Below are 12,267 nucleotides of genomic sequence, written 5' to 3'. Positions count from 1 at the left end.
AACAATCACTTTAGAAAAATAAACTATTTTGTGCCAAGCTTCCTAAAACATCTTTAAGATGTCCTAATGTCCATGGATCATTGTTGGTATGAACACCTTGAATTGTTTAAAACAAAGCACAACACTGTACACAGGCATTGATATTCAACTCTGTACCCTACAGATATGTATAATCAATTACGTTTCAATTTTTTTAAAAAGTGCAATGCAAAACTGTGAACTTTTTCTTCATAAGAACCATCTTGTAAATGGGCATCGATTATTTAGGGGAATTCTCATCATGTAGCTATCAGCATTATTTACAGATTTTATATTTGTTTCACTTCAAAATCTACACTTGTACCACTTTACCAGAATGAAATATTAATGCTATTAGTTTAAACATCATGAAATTTTTAAAACTAAGAGGTTAAAATAATATTTACTCATCAATCCTATACCACTACACTATTTGAGACTACTGATTTAATATCTAAAAAAAAAAGTTATCATGTGCTATACATAGTACTGATCAGTAGAGGCTGAAATTTAACTTTAATTACAGTCCAAAAATACAGGTTCTCATTTTAGTTCCCCGTAATTCAGAAAAATATTTAAGGGTAAATCTAAGTCTAAATCTTAAAATCCTGATTCACCCAGCATGTGCTAAACCCACCCTGCTTCCCATGCAGACCCTTGGCCCCAAACACTCCCAAGACGACATTGGCTCAGATCAGCACGGAGCTAACAGATGGGGCATTCAGTAAAGGAGCTGTGCTGGGTTGTTTCATTTCCGTTAGAGAAGGAAGCTGTGGGAAAAATATTCTCCACTTAATCTATTATTTTTCAGCAAGGTTTTACCTGTAAATATTAATTTATACACTAGCAAAACTCACTAGATGCTTGAGCTGCATGAATATAAATGAAATAAAGGAATCCAAACTAAAAAATGGAACTTCCAGTATCTTCTTTCCTTAGGAAGATGGAAAAAAATTCAAGGATTTAAAATTCCATCCCAGTGGTTTTTTCAAAAACAACAAAACATCTCACACTGAGCTCCCATTTAAATAGGTGGAGTTAAGAGAGTAGAAATTACATGTTAAAGCACTGCAGTATTCGAAGAAAACAATCACTTATGCCGCTTTCAATATAGAACCTGTTTCCAAATCACTCAAAATCCTGTACACTTAGAATATTGCCAGTTCTCCACATTTTTACCTTATTGATATCTGTGACTACCTTGTGAAACAGAGACTGGGCAAACATGATTATTCCCAGTTTACTCAAGGGTCGAAAAGACAGAAAGAAGGTACTGGGAGCCCCTGTAGGATGGCGGCTTTCCTTACTGGAATGAGGCAAATAAAATCAATTCACTGTGAATATATTTAATTTTTCTCTCAGCAATCAATTGTGTATCTATGTTTAATAATAATAGTATAAACAGTTAAGATACGTATGTGGCAAATGAAAAAAAAAAAGCAAAATTTTCAATTTTAAGTTACATGAGTTTCCAGAGTGCAAAGGATGGGGACGGGGAAGAAGTTAGGGCTTCTCCTAGGTTTGACAGCTCCTTCCTCAAATCCCACAGCAGTTCACCCTCTTTACCTGTTCCTATAGCCCTGAGGAAGAGGCACAGCGTTCTGCCCTCTGGATACTCTGTGCCCACTGGCTTGGATTTTAACTGAGGCCCCCCATTTTGTGTTCATTAGGGAGCTGAGGACACAGAGCTCCAACATTCCTCATGATGAATCCTCCTAGGAGATTCCTAAAGAAATCCTTTGAGGTTTTGTCATAGCAGAGAGATGTTGTGAGGAGGGACAGAGGTTTCCACTTACTTCCACCCCCACATGGCTGAACATAACCTGGCATCAGGTCGAAGGTTCATGGGATTTCCCGACTTGGATGATCCTTCCTCTTCTTCTGGCCTCTCAGTTCATACACTCCTTCCTATCCCTCTAAACCCAGCTCAGTCCCTCATTACTGCATGAAGCCTTGTGCTACAGACCGAATGTTTGTGTACCCCTCAAAATGCTTATGTTGAAATCCTAACCTTCATTGTGATGGCATTTGGTGGTGGGGCCTTTGGGAAGTAATTAGCTCAAGAGAGTGGAGCCCTCATGAATGGATTAGTGCCCCCTTATGAGAAGAAACAGGAGATAGCTTTTTTGGTATCTCTCTTCACCATGCGAGGATACAATGAGAAGACAGCCATTTGTAAACTGAGAAGAGGGCCTTCACCAAAATTCCCACCATGCTGGTACCCCGATCTTGGACTTCCAGCCTCCAGAACTGTGAGAAATAAATGTTTGTTGTTTAAACCACCCATTCTACAACATTCTGTTATAGCTTCCCAAACTAAGACACCTTGGCTGGTAACTGCAGCTTCCTTGGATGAGGCAGGCCTTTCCTGGGAACCCCGGCACCATACCGTAGCACTGATTACATCGTTTCATATTGCTCATTGTTATTTTATAGGTGTTTGTTATTTCTCCTCAACTAGATACTAAGCAACATGACAGATTAGAACCTCCTGCTTCTTTCATAGTGTCCCCCTTATGCCAAACACGATGCATATACCTATGGGATGCTGAATAAATACCTGTTTATAGGTTTATTGAATATTACCTGCTTGCCTGTATCATGCATTAAGTTAAAGAAGATTTAATGGGTAAAATGCTGACACCTCTTCACCCTATTGTATTTCTATTGGTGGGGAAAAAAAAGAAATTTAGCACTTGGTATAAAGAGCTATCAGGCACTAACCAGCATTATTCACAACACTGTGATAAGATTCTGTCTTACACGGGTCCTACCTAACTAGACTACATAACTCCGCATTGCACATATATCATTCATCTTTCCTTGTGAAATCCTCTTACATTTGAGTAAATTATCCATGTTTGGTAAAATGAAATTTTACTAGGGTATAATTGATATGTTTGACTGAATTATTCACATGTTAAACAAGTGGAGCAAGCTAGGTCATAGTGTAAGTCAAAATTCCATACATTTAGCTCCACTGTTTTTCTGGCTGTTCTCAAATGAATGTGACTTCTAGAGCAAGTACTTTTGAATTTTTTAGAGCTTTCATTCCTAACACTGGTATCAGAAGATAATAGAAATTAGTGTTATGTAGACCATCCCTGAGAAAGAAAAGAAATTCTTCCCTCAATAAAGGGTAATGTTCTTTTTCCACAAAGGGCCTGTGTTTCTGTCTTTGGGTCACTGTACCAAACAAGGAAAAGAAAGGGAATTCCAACCCAAGGGACAGGCTTAAAGGTTGTCATCCAGCACAGGGTGGTCAGCTACTCACCCTCACCCACAACTCCGCCACCAAACCTGGGTCCTGGGGAAGAGTCCAGATAAGCCAGAATTGGTTTTTTGCATGTTTTGTTTTGCTTTGTTTTCCCAAAACTGAATCCGAAGGGCACTTTTGTTTGGGTGCTGAAACAACATTAAAATTTAGCACAGCTTATCTTTGGGTCATCCAGTCTTTTCCTTGGTTTTCTGGTTTTTAAATTAAAAAACCACCCCCCAACACCTAGATTTAGAAAGGATAGCACTACTTTCTTAGCTCAGGTGGCTGGAACATGAGCTGGTGAGGTTACAGTCTCAAGTCTGGCCTTCAAGAAAATTAGAAAGCCTTGCCTTAGGCCAGAGCCTACTTGCACCTCTCATTTTGTTCTGTTTCTTGAACAAAGACTACATCTTTTATGTGAATCTGCCATTGTTCATAAAATAGGGTGTCGATGTAAATGGCTGAGAAATTGGAGGAAAGATACAACTCAAAACGAATATCCTACTGAGGGTGAACATCAATATCTCTTCATTATCATCAACATAACAAACATTTATGGTGCCTACTATGCACAAGGGATTTTGCTTAGGATTCTACAGAATTTATCTTAGTGGTCTTCATTAACAAAGGAGGTACTATTATTATCTACTTTTCAAAAATAACAAAGGTAGAACTTAGAGAGACTAACTATTTTGCTTAAGATAACACAGCTAATAAGCATTATTTCAGAATCTGAACCCAGGCAGTCTGACTACAGAGCTGACCTATTTCATATAATTCATATTAATCTGTTTTACTCTGAAGAAGAATATCAGCACCACTGGATAAGTACAATAATCTATAATTTGAATAGACAGCTCCTGATGATAACAAATATCTATAAGCCACAAATATCTAACAAATCTGTGTAAGTATGATATGGAACCTGTTCTAAAAACAATACAAATGCAAACATTCTCAGAGTTGAAACGATAAATCAATTTGAGAACTCTAATAAATAGAATTGCCACATGTAGATGCTGAGATTTAAAGTGTAAGAGATAGTACAAGCATTAATCAAAGCTAGAGTTCATTCCTAATCCATGTGTGGGGACACAAGAGTAAGATGCTAGCTCAAGAATATCACCATCCATACATCCCAAGGGAACCTCATGTAGTACTGTGGGGAATACAGAGAGACAGATCTATGACTTTCTAAATCTGGGACTAACCAATAGGTCTGGGGCTACATTATTCCAAGGAAACCAGCCTCCCTATGCTCAGAGGGAGCCTGGAAGAGTCTTGGAGGGAGACTAATGGCCAACCTTGAAAACACCTGCCTATGAGTTTGCTGGGCCTAATGAAGCAAAACAGCAGAGATTGGCTTCTTTCTGGAAACAGATAAAGGTAGCCACAGACAATGCTATGCCTAGACCCCTACATCTTAACTGCCTGGTGTTTGTTACATGTTTAAAATACATAAAGATTACGTGTATATTTTTATGTTGTTAAGAGTGATTAGGTGTTGGGAAAAAATAGGAAAATGGTCAGGGCCCCTCAGATGTTCAGAATCTTGCCAAGCATTTGTTGTAAATAGCCTCAGGTGTTCCTTGCTACTAAGTGTAATTGCGTATGGGCACCCAGGTGTCCAGGGTTATGAACTTAAGTATAAAAGACTAACAGCCCTGATCCACAGTGCTTCTCAGAACTCTCAGAGAAGCCACTAGGACAGTTGCTCCTAGATCTGAATAAAACCCCTTCATTTTCTACCCACAACTCTCAGGACCTTTTTCTTTTTCTATTACCTAGATCGTAGACCTGCGTGTGGAGGGTTTGTGACCCAGTCTGTGCAACAGACTCCAGGGGTCTGTGAGCCCTAGCTTTACATTAGGGATAGAAGAAGTCCCCAATTACAGCTAAAAGAGATGTCTCTTTCTTTGGCAAGAAACTGCGTCGTATCAATTAAATGGGTAAATAGGCCCTTTACCCACCATGGGGAAAGAAGGGCCTCTTGTGACCCTCTATTGATCAAGACCGCTGTGGAATGTTATTTGCAATCTTATTGCATAATGGAAATCAGGAGGTAGCTGTCATCGTTTCTGAAGACAAATTGCTGGTAGCTGAGACAAATCATAGCTGCCTTCATCTCTCACTGTTCTCAATTCCCAGCTAATATGTATCTTACAGTCTAAGTTTCTTAAATCAGTCTGTTCTATTGTTTCACATAGAACAAATGAGTACAAGTGGTAATCTGGGTGACCCTACTTTAGGAATTGTGTTCAAGTGACCATTGTGCTGATCACTACTGCTGATCTATACATTACATAGTACGAAACACACAAAAGGGCACACAATTAAAAATAAATCCATACAGCAGCTGTTGTGATTATGAACAGAAATCCAACCAGGTATGTCAAAAGAAAAATGTCTCCTGCCACTCCTGCCAGACAGAACATTGTTAAATCTCATTTTCGTTTTGCATACTTTGACTTGCTAAGTCGGCCAGCAAGCAATTTGTATGGTTGTATGGAACAGTGGTTCTCAAAGTGTAGTCTGAGAAACAGCAACATCAGCATCACCTGGGAGCTATTAGAAGTATCAATTCTCAGACCCCATCTGGACCTACTGCATCAGAAACTCTGAAGGTGGGCTCAGCAATCTGTGTTTCAGCAAACTCTCTGGGTGATTCTGATAGATGCTAAAGTTTGAGAACCACTGGACTAGAGCCACAGGACAGCCTTCAGATTTTTAAGTCTGCTTAAAAAGGTAAAATCTTTGGTTGCAAAAAGCTATCTTCAGAAGAGTCTGGGAAGAAACCTGTGCTGAAACCAAATACAAACCACTGCAATCTTCAATTGTGCTGTTAACCTAACACTGCTCTAAAAAAAAATAAAGCCTATAAAATAAAATTTAGAAAACTGCAGCCATTAGGGTAAATGGTAAAGAGCATAGTTCTTTCCTTATGCACATTTATTTATTTATATATACCCTGACTTGTTCCAGAAAGGTTTTCAGACAACTTCTTAAACAAAAAAAATATAACATCTAGTCACACGCCATTCTCTTAGAAAAATTTCTCACTACTTTTAAAACAATAAGATTATTTAAAACACCCAAAAGATAGACATAATCACTAAGTAAGCTCTTAAGATGTCTTCAGTATTCACTGTAGTATTTCAGATCACTTGAGGCTATGGAGAAGTAAAGAAAAAAAATTTAAATTCACCAAGTTTAAGATTTGCTCCACCCAACAAGAGTCACAATGCTCTTTTAACAGTCTGAGCACATGACCACTACACTGATTCACCATGTTGCTACACATTATGAACAGCCGTGGCCTGTGATGTATTCCTGTGTCATGTAGGCCTGCCTTATAGCAAGGTGTTTTGGGTAATTCATTAATTCGGCCCGTGTGTTGGTCCAAGAAAGGGCTCTATGAAATCAAAATCGACTCTACAGATAACAGTGTTTAGATGAGACTGTAGCATGTTTGAGCTGTTCTTCAAATGACAAATGATCTTAAGATATCAAAGGGAAGTAACCTATCAATCAGGGATTTGAAAAATAAATTACAGTCTATCCATAAAATTAAAAACCAAGCAACCATTTAGAAAATAAAGTGTTGTAGTTCTCAATCCTGGACAAATATCAGAATCCCATGGCAACCTTTTAAAACATACCAGTGCAGGGCTCCTCCCCATTTTCATTGTGCATAGATAGGGTTTGGCCATCCATATTTTTTAAAAGCCATCCAGATAATGCTAACATGCAGCCAGGGCTGAGAATTACTGAAGCAGACCTATATTATCCAACATGGAAATCTCTCCCAGATGAATTATGAAGTGAGAAAGAAAGTCATAACACACATATTTATTATTAAAATTGTGTGTATGTGTAATCTTATTAATAGATCTGTGATTGAAAGTGGACTCTTCATTTTACACTATTTACTTATTCGTTACTTAAACTTTTCAAAATGAGAATGTGCTCATGTATGTTACTGATTTAATTTTTTAATTTTATTTTTAATTAACAAATAATAGTTGGATACATTTAAGGGGTACAGTGTGATGGTTTAATATATGTTTATAATAGGGAATGATTAAATCAGGCTGATTAACCAATCTATCACCTCACATACTTATGTTTTTGTGGTGAAAACATTTAAAATCTAGTCTTTTAGCAATTTTGAAATATACAATGAAAATTTTTAATTTTACAAATCTGCTTAGAAAAAATGTGAATTTGCAGGAAAATGAAAAAGCACATGAAAATAGGAACTCTCCAAATATGCCTGCTTCCTTCTCTCTCTCCTTCTCCTTCCTTCTGTTCCTTTTTCTAAAAGAATATATAAGTAAAAAGCAAAATTCTATGTCTGTCCTATCAGCCCAACACATATTATTTCCAATAGTTGAAACTGAGATGAAGGAGGCAGTACAGAGATATGGTTCATTCATTCATTCATTCATTCAACAAATATTTATTGGGTTCCCAGATAGGTCCATGCTAGATGCTAGGAATATAGCAACACACTAGATATACATGGATCCTGCCCTCACAGTGCTTATGGTCTCGTGGGGTATACACAGAAATAAACAAACAACTACAGTAGAGTAGGATAAATGCTAAGAAGAGGAAGTACAGGCTGCTTCTTTGTTACATGTAACAAAGAAACTTAATCTAGCCAAGGAAAGTGAGAAGTCTTCCAAAAGTAGAGGTGGACCTTCAACCTGGGGTAATGGTAGCCTTTAAGGAGTTTTAAGAAGGGAAGAGAAATTACCAGGTCTGCATTTTTGATAGATCTCTCTGGCCCTAAGTTTAAGTGCCCATTGCCATGGATAGTGCCCATTCTCACTCAATGCCACCACTTTGGGTCACTATAAGAGAAAGGACCTATCATCTCTCAACTAACATGAGTGGGCTCTTTTCAAAATTAAACTAAAGCATGCTGCAGTACCAAAGGATTGACTGGAGGAGTCTGTCTTTCAATTTTCCATTACCTGTTTGCCATCAAATAAGATTTAACATGAAATGTTACCACCTGCTGGGTTTATTGATTGCGCTCGTTTATCTGTCCATCTAACTAGTTGAGCCTGGATATGGCAGATTTACCTTTTCATACTTTACACTGAATAAAGCCCATTGTATGCAATAAATAACTCACAAAATGGAATTGGTTGCTTCAATTGGTAGAGTATCTTGGAAGAAAGTATACCTTTGTAGACATAGCAGGGCAAGTGAAGACTTCCAGGGAAAAGGGGATGCTGTTCTGTAATCATTTACTTAACATGAAGATCAATTTTAACCATTTATAAGCAGCACATGGGGAGAAATTATCTAGCCCACCCACAAATGGATTCCTAGTTAAAAGTCTCATTTGATTGCTTTGGGAAGGATACAGTACAGACTCGCTAACCCTTGTCCTTTGAGAGGAAAAAGTTAACAATCCAGGTAAAGTTAACTAGAAAAATAAGAGAGAGAAATTGTATCTGATGCTGTCCTCTTATAACCCAGTGCATCCTGGTGGACATTAATGTGCGTTACCTCCAGCATCAATGTGCTATTTTTAACTTAGAATGTTCAGTCGTTGCTCAAAGTAAGACATATGATTAGTGTTTTGAGGAATAGATTTAATCTAATTTAAAGGAGAAGGGTGAAAATGTTCTGGAAAAGGAAAAACACTAAAGCTCTTTATAAAATATATGCAAATTCCTTGAAATAGCTTTCTAAAACAAATTTATGTGCTTCCCACTCAACATGTCCAAAAGGCCCCTTCATTATTTTTCAATTCTTTTCAAATGACACAATCTCTAACTGAGAGCTGGACCCCTATTTTCATTGTGCTCTCTGCAACACAGGATCCCCTGAGATGCCTTTTACACCTTTGTATAAGATGGAACCATTCTGGGTTTGCTATTCTGCTGTTACATGTCACATTATCCTAATTGGTACTACTGTTATCTAAAGCCATTAACTTGCTATAGGGGTTAAACAATCACACAGGTGACCGCTCTGCCCCATGTTAGCCTATATATATGACATATGGGGGGGGGGTGTCTGTTCCTAGTTTACCCTGAAGGTTTCCAGAGATGAAGAATTAAAGCACCTTTGGCTTCTATTTTAATCTTGTGTCCTTCTCATTGCCAATTTCCTGCTTAATGTCTCCAGCACTCCCTGAAGTCTGTTTGTGCCTCTTCAGTATTCCTTAAACACAGAGAGCTTCTGCTCAGCATCCTCCTCATTTCAGAATATCTCATCAATCTGAAAATAGCCATTAAGCTGCCGCTTATTATTCTCTCCTCTAAACTAAGAGAATCCATACGGAGGCAGCAAAGCCACTCAGGGGATATTACAGAGAGGATGTCACAAAGGGAATCTGGGCAGTTGTTAATAATTTCTCTTGGGTTAGCTGACTCCTTGCCTGGAGGCAAGATATGGAACCGGGATTCTCCAGGTTTCCTCCCACATCCTGGGATCTAGGATTCCTCCTAGCAGTCCCAATTATGGACCACATGGCATTTTCTGCTCTGGGGTGGTGTCCGGCTCAGCCACTTCCCCAACTTTTCTCTCCTGATTGACCTCCCTCCTCACCTGCTCCAAAGCATCTCTTTTCTGTTCTTAACTTAGCAACTGTGGCTCAAAAAGACCCACTTTTAGAGAATAGGAAAACCTTCATGAGGATCTTCGTCCTTCTGTTACTCTCCCTTTAGACACTAATTCTGGTTCCCGTCAATTCCATCATAATTCCTACAGATCCTACCTCCTTCCTGTCACCTGGTGCCAGCCAAAAGCATGACAGGTGGGCTGGACTAGATGGGCCCCCAAGATATCCTCCAAACCAGAAAGTCTTTGATCAATTCCTTTCATCTTTTTTGTGAAGTTTTCCATCACTTTGTTCATTTTTTTTTCTTTTTTTTAAATTTTATTTTGTCAATATACATTGTAGCTGATTATTGCTCCCCATCACGAAGACCTCCCTCCACTTTGTTCATTTTTGTCACTATATCTGTCATCTGTCCAACTTCTCTATGTTCTTTTAAAATTTTTAAATCCAAGGTCCAGCCCATGGCTCACTTGGGAGAGTGTGGTGCTGATAACAACAAGTCAAGGGTTAAGATTCCCTTACCGGTCATTTAAAAAAAAAATTTTTAAGTCAAATATGCATAGGAAGTTTTTCACAATTCAAAGTAAAGCCTCATTAATTCAGATTAAGTTGGAAAACTCATGTCCCACTGAGTAAGAAATCAAAGTGAAAAGGATTTTCAATTTTAAAAAGTTATATCTATTAAAAATGACTACTTAATAGATATTAATAAATAAAATGATAAAGTTAATGAAAATGGTGAGTAACAATAACTTTCTTTTTATGACTCTTTATACTTTTCAAAGTGTTTTTACATGTATTATTTCATATTGCCAATTTTATTCAATATATAAATGCAATGTATAGGTAATAGATCATTATACCCTAAAGCAAAAAGTCCTGACTTATCCTGCTAAATTTGAACTTTTAACTCAATAAGAATTATATATAATTATTCCAAGTCTACATCAGAGCAGTCTGAATTAATGAGGTTCTGCTCTATTGTAGTTATAATAAGCCCGACAATTTTATGGCCATCTTATCTCCCAGAATGTCACTCCCATCCACACATTAGAAATAAACACTGTTTCTTCACACAAGAACTTTTGTCATAACAGAGCATCCCACCTTAAAGAAGTTTCACCAAGTAAATTATCTTATACCTCAAGTACCATAGAAATGTTTTGTATGATAAATATGCTGAGAGTTCATTATTCTCTTTAAAAATGCTTGCTGTAATTTAAAATGAACCTCAATAAGGAAGCTATCCCAAGATGGCAAGGACCCAATATGTCACAGAACTTAACACATTTCTCTTTGGGGAAAAACAGAGTCACAAGTAATCCAATTAATTGTAAATATTGGAACTAAAGCAATACACGTAGAAACCCAGACACAGAATGCCTCATTTCAGGAAGCTGGTGACATGGAAAGGTCTATGAGCAACTTCACCATCTTCACTTTTTCTTAAACCTGTGGTTGGAGTCACAGCAATTCATTGTCCTTTCACAATGGTCAGAAAGACAATGCCTCTACCTACCTTAAAAAGTCTTAAAATGTTAGCAACCATGATGGACACGGAGCTTGCTGCAGCACCTATTACACCAGAAATCTTGTCGGGCTTGGTGAAAATGGGTGGATCTCCATTAGCACACTTCACATCAGAAGCATCTTTCTCTATTAACGCCTGCACGAAGGTTAGTGACTGCTCCAAAGCATAGGTGTCCCTGGAGCACGTGTCAAGGATCCGGACACCCAGAGTGATATTGGAGAGGAGATCGGGGTCCTTGTTAATCTGGTCAATTGCATAAAGCATGGCCTCAAGTCTGTGGATCCCCTTTTCCTTCTTCAGCTCCCCACAAGGCACCCCTCTCTCTCCCTTTGCATGGACAGGGAAGAGACCCCCCAAAATGATGTCCCCATCCATTCGTATGGAATGGGCATACTCTTGACTGTGAGTTCTTTGCATCATTGTGAGGATCCAGTAGAACTTGGCGGTCAAGAGGAAGAAACAAGGGCAAGAGGCTGGTCGCTTTCCCTCGCATACCATTTTCTCCACAGGTGGTGTTGCAATCCAAGACCCACAGTTTATTCTCGCCACAGAAGAAGTGGGACCACCTGAGGCTGCTCCTTCTGGAGGCTACCATCAGGGCCCATGGGGAAAAGGCTCTGTGGGTTTCAGCACATTTTCTTGATTTGAAAGTCACAGTGAATTTCCATCAGACCCCTAAGGTTCAATTTTATTTCCATATAAAGTCAACCTGCCTGGAATGGTGCAAAAATTAGAATAACATCTGAGGTTCTTGATGTTGGGATGAGGTCAACAATTCACATCCTTGAAGTCAGCCATGGAGCAGAATTATTCCTGGGGACAGGGAGGGGAAAAAAAAGGGTTCAGTTCAGTGGGCCTCCATTTTTTACATTTTTT

The 12,267-nt window shown here is 38.5% G+C and overlaps 1 protein-coding gene across 1 annotated transcript in view; it reads right to left on the bottom strand.

Moving 5' to 3' along the window:
- GRM8 (glutamate metabotropic receptor 8) overlaps positions 1-11,889 on the bottom strand; it is a 774,682-nt gene extending 762,793 nt beyond the window's left edge. The window contains exon 1 of the mRNA XM_063099623.1: positions 11,380-11,889. Coding sequence (XP_062955693.1) covers positions 11,380-11,889 — 510 coding nt within the window. The remainder of the gene's footprint in view (positions 1-11,379) is intronic.
- Positions 11,890-12,267: the final 378 nt, after the last annotated feature.

This window comes from Cynocephalus volans, chromosome 6 (genome assembly GCF_027409185.1).
Source record: "Cynocephalus volans isolate mCynVol1 chromosome 6, mCynVol1.pri, whole genome shotgun sequence".
Lineage (NCBI taxonomy): Eukaryota > Metazoa > Chordata > Mammalia > Dermoptera > Cynocephalidae > Cynocephalus > Cynocephalus volans.
This window is presented reverse-complemented; position numbering and strand designations above follow the sequence as displayed.